This window comes from Hippocampus zosterae, chromosome 21 (assembly GCF_025434085.1).
Source record: "Hippocampus zosterae strain Florida chromosome 21, ASM2543408v3, whole genome shotgun sequence".
Lineage (NCBI taxonomy): Eukaryota > Metazoa > Chordata > Actinopteri > Syngnathiformes > Syngnathidae > Hippocampus > Hippocampus zosterae.
The window spans coordinates 8924222-8938628 of record NC_067471.1 but is presented as its reverse complement, the minus strand read 5'-3'; the positions used below and the strand labels follow the sequence as shown (position 1 = coordinate 8938628).

The window sequence follows — 14407 nt, the reverse complement described above, 5'->3', positions numbered from 1 at the left end:
GTATCAGGAAAAAAAAAGCAGTGGCTTCTATTTTACGGGTATTTTATGAGCACCTCAAAAGAGGCTAAGGACTCAATCGAGACACCTGACTTAACCGTCTTCGCCTAGAATGTATCCCAGAACTTTAGTCCATGTTGTTGTCGCTGCAGTCTATTGGGTTAAAACGGTGAGTCTCTTGTCGGCCATTTTTGTGGCCCTAACCGGGACAACGAGCTCCCGTTTGCAGCGCAATTTTTTTTTTTCCTTGTGGCTTATCACTCCCAACAGAAACATGTGCAAAAAGGATCCAGGGGGGGGGGGGACTTTTGAAAGGTGCGCCATGAGCCCCCCCGCCTCCCTCAGGGCTGACGGTTGCCGTACATCAGCGGGATGATGAAGACGGAGATGTCGTCCCCGGAGCCCAGGCGCTCGTTGGTGATCCTCCAGCCTCGATCCCTCAGCACGCCGCGGGCTCGCATCACCAAATCTTGCGCCGCCATGGTATACCTAACCGTGAGGTTGTGAGAGAATGTCATTTTTTTTAAGTCGAATAATACATCTCCTGCTTGAAAAAAAAATAAAAAATCCCAACCTGTGAAGGTCATCTGGATCACAGTTAGCGAGGAAAGTGGAAACGGCCTCGGCGACTTCCTGGTTGGACAGGACGTCCCAGAGGCCATCGGTGCCCATCACCAGGACGTCGTCTGCGCCGTGCTCGTACTGCGTGAGGTTGTACACCTTCACCTGTTGTTTGAGACAAGTCTGGCGTTTTTGCTGCCCATCTGAATGAAATTGCACTTGTTCCCCCCTCCCCAACAGCGCTCACTTCGGGGAGGCAGGACATGAAGGGCTTGATGTAGATGTTGGAGTCGTGAACTTTGAGGTCGTGGTCGCCGAGCCCGCGCGTCACGCCGATGGTGGCCAACACCCGAGCCTGGGAAACCAAAGCGCCGTTGCCTCAGTGGGAACGGAAGCGTGAAGTTCTTGAGAGTGCGGCGTTCATCCAACCTTTTTGCCTTCCCCGTATATGAGCGGAAATTTGAGATCGTCGTCCTCGATGGTCTTGTACGCCCTGTTTTTAAAAGACCGGCCAAGATGTGAGTATGACATGCGAGAAAAGCCTGTGAATGCCTTTTTTTTTACCCCCCCCCTCCAATGTTGTTGTTCATAAAAAAATAGAGCTAATCAAGGAATTGAGATCCTTTTTCCTCGTAAGTTGACACGCGACCTGTCCATTTTGACCAGTCAACGTTGACTCGTGTGCAGATGCGAGGACGCGGCCTACCACCCGTTCATGGTGAAGTCCCTGTAGAGCATCCTCTTCCCGACCTCCTTCCGCTGGACCCTGCGTGGGAACTCCAGGTGTGTGAACTCGTTCCCCAGCAGGTGTGGCTGCATGAAACCCTGCAGATGCACAAAAAAACGCCAGGTTTTTTTTTTAAAAATGTGGGCAGAGACTTGGATTGCAGAAACAGATATAAAAAGCAGGCGTAAAACATCATGACTGAGCACAAAACCGAATCCCTCTATGAAAATTAATCTCAGGCTTCCCTAATCAGTTTAAAATGTTATAATAATTTCAACAAAACAAAAAAAAAAGCAACTTAACGATGATATTGAACATCTTTTGAATCCTGAGCGATTACAAGACAAATTCTTGCTTTATTCACTCATTAAAAAATCAAATTGTACCAAGAATTGTAGTCTCCGTCGTTCAGATTCCGGCGTGAACTCCGTCGACATCGGAACGATCTCATTGTTCCTGATGATGATGGCCCTGTCCGTCGGACAGAAAGTTCGTTCGCAAGTGAGACGGACACGTGCGCACGTTTCAATGAGAACTGGGATGCACGGACCTGCTGTCGCCCGCGTTGCCCACGTAGAGCTTCCCCAGCATGTAGACCGCCGCCAGAGCCGTGCATCCTCCTGTGATGTTGTAGCCCTGCTTCTCCCTCTCAATCTGCGCATCCTGCAGATACAAAAACAGGGGGTGGAGTTCAAATATGTCCAACCCCCCCCGCCCCCCCGGCCCCAGATAGACACAAATATTTCTTTATGCTAATGCTAATATTATAAAACGGCGAGGTGAGACGACGGAGGCGGGAGAGCCTACCATCTCTTTGAAGGCGTTCTCCACGGCTCCGACCACTAAACTCTCGTGCTGGATCTTCTTCTCGGCAAAGAAGCGCGGCGGCGGCGGCGTGCTGCTGGGCGAGCCCGGCGCCCCGGCCGCATCACCCCGCAGCGACGCCGCCCTGGTCAGGGAGCGCTGCTGGTGGCCCGGCGTGTTGCCCGGCAGGCAGGGGTTACCGTCGGGCTCCTCGCCCAGGACGGTGGGCGGCAGGCAGGCCAGGTTGTGCAGAATCTCCATGACGGCCTGGAGCTGACAGGCGATGTGGTGCTGGAGCAGGCGGGAGGCCACGACCGCCGCGCCGGAACCGGCGTGGCCGTCGAACAAGGCCCAGTAGTGGAACACGAGTCCCTCGTTGTCCTGGAAATCCCAAATCGTGTCTCCGTCAATAGGTAGAATGCAATCTTTTAAAAAAATGAATTTATATCATTTTTAAAAACTGCAGCAATGCGCGCCTGGCCGCACCTCCCCAAGCTTGCTTTGCTCCAAGCGCAGGCCATCGCCGTTGGGAAGGGAGTTGCGCCTCTTGGCCGTGGGGGTCTTGCTGGGCGTCGGGGGCGGGAAGTAGCTAATGGGCCGCCGCCTCACCACCACCACCTCGCAGCAAGCCTGGTCCTCGTTCAGAGCGCTCTTTCCGGCATTAATCACTCTGAAGGAAGTAGAGATATATATGTAGATATAAAATCCCTCAATAAAAAGGTGTGGGGGGGGGGAGTGGTGATAACGACATCAAAGTGAGCCCCGCTTGCCTATCGGACATCTCTGGAGGGTGTGTGAGAGAAATTAGCATGACTATTTTTAGACCCCCCCGACTGTGGGTTGTTTTGTGCACGGCAGCATCTGACTCGCAGATCCACGGCCTGATGCGACAGTGTGTGCGCCATTATATAATGTCAACACGTTACACTTCCGAGCCTCAATCGTGAAGACTGTAAAACTAGATGCGTTTTACGGATATCATCATGTGTGTTCGCGGTTTGCCAAACGCTTCCAATGCATTTGGCTGAAAAAAAAGGAACACTTTTTGCCTTTCTTCTCAATTGGCATGAAGGTCTCATTTTCTCCTTCAAGTGGTTTGGACATTTTGATTCGAATTTTTTCCTGCTATATTTTTTTGTGTAATTGTTTTAATCCAATGGAAGAATTGACTCTACTGCCATCTGCTGGTGAGGAATGCAGTGTTCACAAACGGTTGACCTTTTGTGTGTGACAAATATTCACCAACGCATAATTTTAAACTCAAACAGCGAATGTCTGTAGTCCCTTGTAAATACGAGGAAAAAAAAGATAATTGAGACTTTCTGTTCACTTTTTGCGTCTGATTTTCAAGCCACTTGTGCAGTTTAATGCAACGTGCACGCCAAATGACGTGCACTGGTGGCGAAGGGTGACGCCTCGGGGCTCACAACAGGTGCAGCTCGGTCTGCGCATGCGCACCATGTGGATTATTGTTGTGATGCCCCCCCCCCACCCACCCCCCACACGCACACAAAAAAAGCAATGCCCGAGACCCTCTTGCCCTCGGAACTCCGCGCCGGTGACTTACTCTGCGTATCCGGTGGCCCACGGTAATCTCCTGGTCTCCTTCAGGATGAGGATGGGCCGGGCAATGTGATCCGCCGAGCACTCGATCTCATCCGGGGAGAGCCCGAGGAACTCCGGCCTCATATAGGGGAATTTGAGCGGCAGATCCGAACCGGGGCTGCCTCCTCCGCCGGAACCGCCGCCGGTCATGATTCCCCCCATGAAGCCGGCCACCGCCGACTTGACCCGAGTCAGCATGTTGGTGGTGCGCCGCGGCGGCGGAGTGTCGGGCGGCCGATGCGCGGCGCCGCGGCTCCCTTTCCCCGGATTGCCCCCCAGCTCGGCCGCGCCGCTCGACGACAGTCCTCGACGGCACAAAGAGAAGCCGCCCGCCCGCGCGCTCGCTCGGTCAATGCCGCATCGATGGTAGGGGAGGAATAGTGGCTAGGATGGCTTAGGCAAAGCCGGGCGCACCTCCATGCACAGCCGGAGACAGCATCCCGGGCGTCGGGAACGCGGAATTAGTGGGTCACGTGACGCCCCCGTAAACCCACGCTGTAAGAAATGCACCTTCTGCTTTTATTTACGTCATACGTCAAAAGACGTAGACGTGCAATTGCGGGTTCGTTAAAAATGCATCACAACTACAGCATGCGAGCTCAGACAAAAAACTTGAATTGCATTCGAGCCCGGTTCTAAAGGTTTCTGCCAGGTTTTGGGATTCAAAAGAGTATTTCGATGCCAGTGCTAGCTCGCGTTTCAAGTCTGTTGTTGTTACATGTCATGCCCCTCCCTTTTTACTTTCCTTCGATTTGTCCCTCGCATCCCATTTTCACCATCCTTCCATCCTTTTTTTTTTTAAATCTCCCCTCCCCTCCCAGTTTGCTTTCCAAAATCATGTTTTTGCGATGTACGTTCGGTTGGGAAATATCCTGAGCTACCCTTTTCCCCCCCTAACTATACTTTTTTGTGCGCCAATCTAACTCGCAAAACGGTCCACATTATGATTATATGTACAACGGTTATCGTTTTTAACGGTCATTATTCCAAATTCACTTCGTTTTTGCTCACTGACGCGCGCGCGCGCGCACGTACCGGGTAGTGGTGCGCGACACTTTTTGCAGCGTGCAGGGGATGAGCGCTTCTTCACAGCAGCTGATAGACAGCAGGTTCTGAATAAATCCCCCCCGCCGATGCCGCATAGAGACGCAACCGACATCTGAGTGCGTGATGCACCGCGAGCACTGTGACTGACAATCCAAGCAAGCCACATTTGTCACCCGTTATATCAATATAAAAGATGACCTTTCGCATTTTGCTCATCACTGACTATTGACCCCTCCCCCCAATAAAAAAAAACGTGGATAAACTAGGCAGTATCGGTCCCATGATTGCTTTTTCATGAAACACGTATTTGGAAAAGATCTGACGTCAGGTGTATTGTGATGACGTAATTTGATCGGCATTCTGCAATACACCTCGCGTCCTGACAGAGGGCGCCATTTACACGTTCTCACCCAATGCCACTTGTGAGCTGTAAGGAAATGATGCCGCGTCATGACAATCAGTGATGCATCGAGAGTAGATAAAAAGCTCCAGGGCAAAAAATTCCCACCCATTCCCAGAAATGTGCATCACGCACTGATGTGAAGCGCAGTGCATGTTTACACATTTCCTTTTGTTGTCTTGTATTCCGCTGTAAGTACCGAAAGCATTGAAGCATTACTGCTCAATGTGTCAAGAAACCATTTATGGTTTTGTTTTGTCATCCAACACAATGAACTTCCCTGTTTTTTGCTAATAATAGATTTTTTTTTTCCAGACACTCATGCGCCAAGCTCCACCCCCACGATAAAGACATTTACCACCAAGGCCCTGGCCCATCACACCACCATTGGATGACATCAGCATCCGACGTCTCACAAATAAAGGCGGGAGACGCGTACAAACCAGTCCAAAGAAGAAGAATTTGTGGTTGGTGGAGATGATCGTGTGGGCTGCCTTGCTGATGTGCCACTCCGGCTTTGGCTTCTATGGAGCCGCTGGACAACACGTGGAAGCGGAAAGGATCAAGAGATGCGGCACAAGGTGCTCTCGGGTAAGAAAAAATAAATAAAAGCATCCTTTTGATTCTTCTCAGGCTAGATTTATTTTCAACCCCCCCCCCACCCAAAATGATCAAACGATGTTTGCATACCTTTGTAATCACATAATCTAAAGATGGGATGATTACCTCAGTGAGTGGATTTTCCATGTATGCGTTTTTGTTTCATGAGTAACTATTGTAACAATGATAGTTGTTCGGGTCTCTTTCAAAATAATCTGTTTTGGAAATCAGCACCTTGTTCAGAGGATGCCCAACCTCCACCCACCTTATTTTATTTCATTTTACAAAAAAAAAAACTTGTTGATAAATAACACAGAACAAAAAAAAACGTTGAAATATTTTCAGTGGCACAACAAAAACCGAGTTCATTCATTCATGCTGGATAACGGACTGAAGTATCAAATTATTTATTGTGGACCATGTTCAATTTCGTTTTTTTTATCGTCCAGGATGACTTTTCTTTGTCTACTTCATTAGATTTTGGGATGTTTGACTGATTATGACCTTTTCTTCTTGCAGGGCCTCCAATGCAAGACCAAGCCAGCCCGTGAGTGCAAACATTCCAAAGCGCTCTCCAGCCCCACTTAAAAGGGAACTACACGTGTCGTGATGGAGGAAGTAACCTTTACTACCTTGTTAAAAATGACTTTCTTTGTGACAGATTTTCTTCCTCCTCCGTGCCAGGAGCCCGCCGACGGGCTCGACGCCTCCTCCGTTTTCCGCAACCTCAGCTTTTCCACCGCCGTGATGTGCGAGGGGAGCCAGAAATGCTCCATGCATCTTCGGATCAAGACCACCGTACACCTTACCAGTGCGTCAATTACTATATAAAAAAAAAATAATGATAATAAAAGAGTGATCAGAAACGGGCTGTAAACATTTTTGTAGGGATGAGCAAGTAGCGATACCGAGTATCAGTATCGGTGCAATACTGGCCTCAGTTTCGGGTATTTATGGAATCGAGTGACACCACCAACCAACAGGTTCACCATTATTTTTAAAAAATCACTGCGTTAAATGCAACTTTATCGATTATATATCCAAAGTACAAGAGGTATCGGTACTCGGTATCGTGATATCGAACATCCCTACAGTCGTTTCTGGCTCACAATGACGTCAATATTTTCAATCCCCAGAGTCCATCCACGGCTTGTACGTTTGCTCCGAGACGCCGGCGTCGGTGCCCAAGTGCCGAATGATTCGCATCTCCAAGGCGTCCAGGCGGGCAATGGCAGGGATGCAGGTACGGGTCAAATCATTCCAATCCCAGCCAAAGATCACGGCGCACACGCCTAAACCAAAGCAAAGGAGCCTTTCCCCCCCACCCCCTCTCATCTTCACGGTATGTCATTACAGGTGGAGGTGGCGAACGACTGCGTCGGCGTTTACCCGCGGCAGCAAGTGAGAGTAACCGTGGCCACGCTGCCGAGCTACTGTGGGATAACTCAAAGTGGGACCTACCAAGCTCCAGGTGCCGCGGCGTGCAATGTTTATTAGAAATGTTTCAGCATCCCAATGTACATTTTCACCCACGTGCTGGCAAGAAATGCCTTTTTTTTCCGACATGACCTTTCGGTAATAATGAACTAACAATTAGTCTCACGACAGACTGCTCGTGGAAGGATCTGAGAAGAAACGTCCCAGAATGCATCAGTGAGTACACTTCCAGATGTCGACCGCGCTTTTGTCCAAACGCACAACCGACATTAAAAATTTCCCGTTAGCTGGCCGGATATGGCATGACGTCAACTGGGAGAGGAAGGAGGTGCACGTCACCGTGAGCGACATGCTGGAGGGTCACGACTATCAAGTGCGACTGTGCCACAAGGATTTCATCTGCACCGGCACGGGAGCTAGCGCTCTCGTAAGACAAGAATCGGTAAATGTAACTCCGGCCACCTATCGTGGCTAATAGTCTCCTTTGTTGACCATCCAGATCAAGAAAGAGGAACCCCAAAAGAGTGCCGTGCTGTCTTTCTCCAGACCGTTGCCATGCCTGTGCATCGAGGTAAAAACCCCCAGCGGAGCACAACCCACCGACCGTTTCCATTCGAATGCCAAACGATACGTTTCCGATCCTCCGCAGGGCTGGTCGGCGGTGATCGACGCCCCCAGAGTGCAGGTCTGCCCCTTCAAAGACAGTGAGTCACTTTTCGTTGCTCTTGATTCAACCAGCGTCCGTCATTATGAGTACAGTTGATGACGTCTCCGTCCACGCAGGCATGGAGGAGATGTGGCACGGGATTCATTTCGACCCGCTGGAGGAGGCGCTTTCGTGGGCACCCGCCTGTCCGCTCTCGGCCCGGGTGGCACTGTGTCAGAGGGAGGCGAGCGGCGGCTGCGTGGACGTGGAGAGCGCCTGGCGAAATATCAGCAGAGGAAAGGTCGCCGAAATGTGATGAGTCATCAACGCCTTGTCATTCATTCATTCATTGGAAATTAGTGATGACTCACGGAGGACTTTATGACGTTGTTGTGTGAAGTTTTATTGAGCTGAGTCATGATGTGGCCAGTGTGACTAGTCAGTTTTTTCCTTTATACTTGCCGTCAGTTTCGATTATCACTAAACATGGAAAAAAAAAACAGAACGGTTTTGTTCTGTGATCAAATGTTGAAAGCCTTGGTGAAAGCCTGCCGTCTAGTGGTCAAAGACGGGAAGCCAAGGCGCACATTTCAATAGTCTTAATAAAGCTTCAGTAGTATCGTGTATTCCGCAAAACACGCATTTTGACCCAATCATGAACGCCTGGCAGCATTCAAGTTGGAAACATTCTTAAGGTGCAATTTCTCCGTCAATCACTCGGGCCTTAAGTAAAAAAAAAAAAAAAAAAGGCGACGCAATGACCTTAGCAGACACAGCACTTTTTGTATTTGTTCCAACTCTCAAGTAGGATAAAATGTTGCCTTTCAGATAACATTTGCAAAAGTGGACCCTCACCCTCAACTGTGCATGAAGGTAACAACTCTTTATTTTTATTTTTTTTTTGGGGGGGAGACCGCCCTTGGCATTGAATGAATTAACATGAACTTAGCCTTCAAACTAATGGGGAAATAATTATGTCAATCCAAATCCTAGCTAAAATATTCCAATATTATGTAAATATTTTAAAAACTGGCCAATTCAACAATGTGCTACAATTGACATTTGTTGTTTGTTGATTTATTGATCAGTTCACTGCAGGCAACCAGTCTTGGATCAAGTGTCCTTTTGTCAGAAGACTCCAAGGTATGACTTTCAATTCTCAACCTTTTTGTTTAAATAATATTTTTCTGTGGCCTTTGTAGTAATGTGTGGGACTAATGAGAAAATACAGTCCTCATATTTTGTATGTGTCCATGACAACGAAATGTTCTTCTCAGTGTGGGATGTGAGCTGGACACCGCAGGGTTTGATGCTGACCTCACACATCAACGCCACTTTCCGCATTGACACGTGCATGCCGTCCCAAGGCTCTGCGGCGTGTCGCACGACAGGGGCCCGCACGACTGCGCAAGTGGTAGGTCGCCAAAAGTGAGCGTCGTTCTATGATGTCTGCAAAAAACCGCTGCAACCACTATGTCTTCATCAGGGGGAGCACTCGTCCATTGGCCTGACCTTGCCGGACGCTCACTCTTGTATTCATGTACGTTTACATCGTCAAAAATGCTCATCCGTTAGCCGACAAGAAACTTTAAGGCATGTGTGTGCTTGCGCAGGTGAGGAGGATCGATGTGAATTACGCCGCCACGGTCCTTCACTGTTTCACCCTGGAACCCAGTAAGGAGCCATCCACAAAGCAACACCCTTTTTTTTTCCCTATTGTGTTTTCATTTGTGTGTCTGTGGTTTTTTTCAGAGCTGTGAAATATCCGCGGATTCTGTTGTGGAAAAAAAAAGATTGTCATAAAACCTCAATTTTTACATTAAAAATAATTGGGTGGGCGGCGGGGGGGGGGGTGTCTACTTGACTTTAATAGCCTTGCGCGGCGACAGTGGCGCAATACAGCCGGACCGTGTATTGTTTTGTTTTTTGTTATTGTAAAGTGTCCTTGGGTGTCTTGAAAGGCGCTTATAAATAAAATGTATTATTATTATTATTATTATTACACCAGCTGAGCATAGAACATGTTTTGACCGCATCTCGGCAAAGCCGACAACTTCACTTCGGCTGAAAATTGCGTGACTGCCTACGTGAATTTGACCGACGGACGACGTTGCCTACGTCCTATTTTACGACAGTGCAGCGAATGGCTTACGGCATTTGTGCCAACTTTTGGCTGTCTGAGATTTTTACGACAGTGCAAGGAATGGCTTACGGCATTTGTACCAACGTTTGGCTTTCCTGTCTCGGTATTCGCTCTCAAACAGGTGTTGAAAAGAAAAAACAAACACCGTTAGTAGTCAAGGTTGCTACGAGAGTATCATAGAATGTCTGCCGCAAGAAGAGACGTTGTACAACGGGAATACGGTGTGAAAAAATCGACAAGGAAAACTGCATGAAAAAGCCATGCAAGTGGAATTGGCTTGAACATAAAGTCAACAAGGTATCGCTCACTTTCATCTTGAGCGTGATTTTTCACAGACATTTTCAAATGCCTCTTGAAGTTTTCTCTCATAAACATTCCTTTCAATTGTTATTTACATTTTTTTAACTTTTATTTTGATTAACAGATGAATTACATTGTGCAATTGTTAGATATTTCAAAGGGCATAGGAGGAGAGTGTAAGTTGACTTAGGTCAGACACAGTTAAGATGCCCTCAAAAAGAAAAATATTTCAAACAAGTTAAAAGAGAAAAGTTAATAGATGCTCATACTGGGGGGCTGTGTCAGACCCCCCCTTTAACTTTTCCTTGGATTTTCGCTGCCTTATTTCACAGCCCTGTTTTTAGTTCAAGCAAAGGTAGTGTACTTCCCGCCGACTGGGGTCTTTGAAAGTTTTTTTTTTAATGTCAGCAGTATGCTGCTTACATCAAATTGGACTTTTTAGATCCATCGTGGCCTCTTTTGGCCAGTTCAGAATAAATCTCATGAGAATAAATGTTGTCACTCTTTGTTATTTACCAGATTGAATCACACAATTTGGGGGAAAATGGGCTTTCGCTTGACAATTTAGAGTGAACATAAGTCGAGGCACCGTGTTATGTAGTTTTGAGCGCCATTGTCCATTTCCTTCACAGGTCAGGCGCTGCCTCTCCTCGCCACGGGAGCCACTTGGAACACCATCCCGCTTTGCTTTTACCTCGCCGCCGCCGCCGTCATCGTAGCTGCCGCTACCACCTTGGCGATCCTTGCTATGATCCACAGGTAAAGACATTCAAAGACATCCAAAGAAGCCAGTCAGTCAGCGTTACTCGCATGTACATGAGCACTTCAAATGAACTCAGGCCTCTTTCAAGCGTCCTGTCAGTACTCAAGTTGAAATGTTAAAGGAGCTTCCTTTAAGCAATATGTACACTGGGGCACTTCCTCATTCGATGCCAGTTCGATTTCCTGTCCGTTTGCATTCAGGGGGAAAATACAAGTGACGTTTTGTCATGTGGGATTTCCACCATCTCTCAGGACAAAGTCACATGGAGGGCATACCCCGGTTGGACGAGTCAGGTGATACCATCTCTATTCAAGGGGACAAAGCCAAAAATAAATATTAATTATTACAATTATTTGACGTGTGGACGTATCTCTGAATTTATGATGCAATTTCATTATTGAGTTTGCTCTTTGGTGTTCCATGGCTGTCTTTTCCCATGTTCAAACAGGGAATGATTGTAATAATTATTGAATGTATTTATTCTTTTACTTAATTGTTTTTTTTACTTTGTTACCGTTAATGCTGTAATCTGAATTTATAGGATTGTAATATATATTGCAGGAATAGATTTACATCAATGCTAAAACTATGTTGACAATAATAGTAATACTATTTTCCATTAAGTACAATGTTATTTAAGGTGACAAAGCAAAATATGAAAAAAATAGATAAACTAATAATGAGCAATAAATTATGTAATAAAATGGAATGTTAATTATTGGATGGCTATTTTTACATGTTTAAAGGTATTTACATGTGATACAAAAATCGAATCAAACACATACAGGATACCAATATGTCATCGTTTGAGTAAATACTAAATGGATTTAATAAATATTTTCCTATACTGTGCATTTGTTTTTGGTGCTATATAATATAGTCCACAAGAGGGCGACGTTGACCAACAATTGCTTTAACACAGGTCCGCCAACATGATAACAATTCGCGTAATGAGCGTTCTTTTGAAGCATATTATTGACATTATTTATTAACAGGGGTCACGGTCTCTCTATTTGCATATTGACTGAAAGTGGATATTTGTACTAAAAAGTGGTACGGTGCTTGTCTTTGGTTCCCGTAAAGATGTATCTTTCCAGTCCGATAAGCGTCCTGAGGTGGCACAAAAGTATAAATGGGACAAATCTTGTGCTTTGTTTCCGACTTTGTACCGTTGATGAAAATGCTCCTTATTCTTGAAAACGGCTATTTTGGAATGTGCGCTGCTCTTGTGTCTCTGATGTTGGTGATGGCTGAGAAGGCTCCACAGGATTCCCCACCCCCCGGCCCCCCGCCACTCATACACGCACACAAATGATCCTAATCTTAGAAAAAAAAAACAAAAAAAAACAACTCAGGTAACATAGCTTGCATTTTGCAGGACAATGTTGTGCTCTTTGGATGAAGCTGCCCTGGTATCTCAGGCCTTCAGGTCGAGCTTTTGTGTGTGTCTATCAGTTGGGTCATCTCTAAACCCCTGCCGGGAGGGGGCCCGGGGGTAGGTGGGGTGGGAGAATGACAAACACAACAGACAGGGATGAGCTAATCCTTGTTGTGGAGAATTCCAGGCATTCCAACAGGGTGTTGCACCCCGGGCGAGTTCATCGGCGAGTGGGGCTCGCGTCCGGGCTTTGCGCTAAACAAACAGGCCTTTTTAGAACGAGTGCGCCGAGTGGAAATTTGATGTCAAACAATGAGGGAGGCACTTATGCCCTCAGGTATGCATGGAAAGACGCACGACTGACAGGAGGAACGCGAGGGGACTGGGTGAAAGGTTCAAGGGTGAAAGAGAAAATACGGGGGGAGGGCTAACGGGGGCCGATGATCTCATGCCTCTGCCGGCTGGCAAAGCAGACCTTTTCCGTGGAACTCCGAGCTTCACGCCGTTCTTCCCTCAGCCGCCCCCCCCCCCTTTTTTTTTTGGTGCTCTTCAACACATACCGTTTGAGGATTACCCTATTTGGGTTCTCCACAAGGAGGCCACTTGGTGGGTGTGGGTGGTCAGCTATTGGATTTTACAGCTACTTTGTGTAATGTAGTCTGGCTAATGTCTGCGTAAAGTGAGCTTGACGCGACTGACCGATCAACAATGACGACATGAGGCGTCAGCGACGTAACCGAGCAACTCCCGCTGCTACGTGTCACGACGTGTACTCTCTGGACAATTATTCCATTAAAAAGATTAAAAACGGATACAAACAAACGGATTAGCTCTAAAAACTAACGGAAACTAACAAAATTAAAGAAAAAATCATCAATATATCTAATTAAAATGTTAACTCGTAACCATGCTAACCCTGCTAGCTTGACGCGAAATAGCGTTAAACATCGTATTGAACACAAGCAAAATATAACAATTCCCAGTCATATTTTCTCAATCGTCTCTGAAGAACGACTCGTATTAGTGCTGTACTGATGAGCGGAGAGGCAAAGATAACCCCATTTGGATAAAAGTAAGGATTAGAAAGTATTTTCGTGCCAGTCGGGCAATAAAATGCTGGCCGAGAGCCAAACGGAGCGCAGCAGCCCGACCTTTTTGTTCGCCGCGTCGACCTTTAACCCTCGCTGACCTCGGCACACGCCCGACCCGCGGCACTGCGCCTAGAATCCCTGCCTGTTTGTTGTCAGTTTTAGAGCCACGTGAGTACACGGCAATAACGCAGCCTCCATTTCACCCTGACACACACACACACACACATACGGGTTGAAATGACCTTTGCCATTTCAGTCACCGAGGTCAGGACACGTGCCGATGGGCCAGCTGCGGCGGTCCCACAGTCCTGCGTGTGTATGTGTGTGTGCGCGTGTGTGTGACACTGACAGGTGGAGCCAACAGGCGTCACATTGCCTCCATAAAGACCAGAAACAATTGCAAAAGCATCAGCGGGGATACAAGTGGGAGCCAACTCAGCACATACATTGTTGCCCGCAGACAATATAGCTAAGGCGGATTCAAAACGCCACGTTGAATGGCCCAACGTCACTGCAAATACCGTTAAAAATCCTTAACGTTTACACACAACCGTCACGGGTGCGAGTGTGTGCGTTTGATTTTTTTGCACTGCGATATGCAAACTCGGCAACAAGACGTCTTTTGATTTTGTCTGTCTTCGCCCCGCTCCGAGCACTGCGAAAAAGAGAGTAGCGGGGCAGCACAGCACAACAGGAGCTGTGTTTTGCAGCTGGGGGGGGGGGGGGGGGGGGGAGCTGTGTGTGTGTTGACCCCCCGCTGGGCGCTAAGCAGAGCGGCTCGGGGGCGGGGGCCAGGCCAACCCGATAAGCTCCCCACTTGTCCGGCTTTGCTTGATAATCGCCGATGTGCGTGTGCGGCTGATAGGTATGCGCACGGCAGTCTTTTATGTACTCGCGGCGCAGCGATT

General features: G+C 47.7%; 2 protein-coding genes across 2 annotated transcripts; one reads left to right on the top strand and one right to left on the bottom strand.

Annotated features, from left to right (window-relative positions):
* Positions 1–168: 168 nt before the first annotated feature.
* On the bottom strand, positions 169–4416 carry LOC127593718 (protein phosphatase 1H-like). The gene is made up of 10 exons (XM_052055334.1): positions 3657–4416; positions 2576–2759; positions 2093–2470; positions 1836–1948; positions 1672–1756; positions 1265–1383; positions 988–1051; positions 806–913; positions 572–723; positions 169–486 (listed from the first exon to the last, which is right to left on the bottom strand). The coding sequence occupies exons 1-10, from the start codon at positions 3890–3892 to the stop codon at positions 339–341; spliced, it is 1587 nt and encodes a 528-aa protein (XP_051911294.1). The 5' UTR covers positions 3893–4416; the 3' UTR covers positions 169–338.
* Positions 4417–5463: 1047 nt separating this feature from the next.
* Positions 5464–11382, top strand: il17rel (interleukin 17 receptor E-like). Its single transcript, XM_052055336.1, has 16 exons — positions 5464–5732; positions 6261–6288; positions 6403–6552; positions 6878–6984; positions 7098–7212; positions 7350–7394; positions 7466–7605; positions 7678–7749; positions 7828–7882; positions 7962–8125; positions 8653–8697; positions 8913–8967; positions 9102–9238; positions 9311–9364; positions 9438–9498; positions 10900–11382. The coding sequence occupies exons 1-16, from the start codon at positions 5619–5621 to the stop codon at positions 11028–11030; spliced, it is 1473 nt and encodes a 490-aa protein (XP_051911296.1). The 5' UTR covers positions 5464–5618; the 3' UTR covers positions 11031–11382.
* Positions 11383–14407: the final 3025 nt, after the last annotated feature.

Coding starts and splice junctions, on each gene's coding strand:
- LOC127593718 (XM_052055334.1), bottom strand. CDS start 3,892: ATGCTGACTCGGGTCAAGTCGGCGGTGGCCGGCTTCATGGGGGGAATC. Junction 2,471..2,575: donor AGCAAAGCAAGCTTGGGGAG/GTGCGGCCAGGC, acceptor TGGGATTTCCAG/GACAACGAGGGACTCGTGTT. Junction 487..571: donor GATCCAGATGACCTTCACAG/GTTGGGATTTTT, acceptor CCTCACGGTTAG/GTATACCATGGCGGCGCAAG.
- il17rel (XM_052055336.1), top strand. CDS start 5,619: ATGATCGTGTGGGCTGCCTTGCTGATGTGCCACTCCGGCTTTGGCTTC. Junction 6,985..7,097: donor GGGCAATGGCAGGGATGCAG/GTACGGGTCAAA, acceptor ATGTCATTACAG/GTGGAGGTGGCGAACGACTG. Junction 7,213..7,349: donor TGGGACCTACCAAGCTCCAG/GTGCCGCGGCGT, acceptor GTCTCACGACAG/ACTGCTCGTGGAAGGATCTG.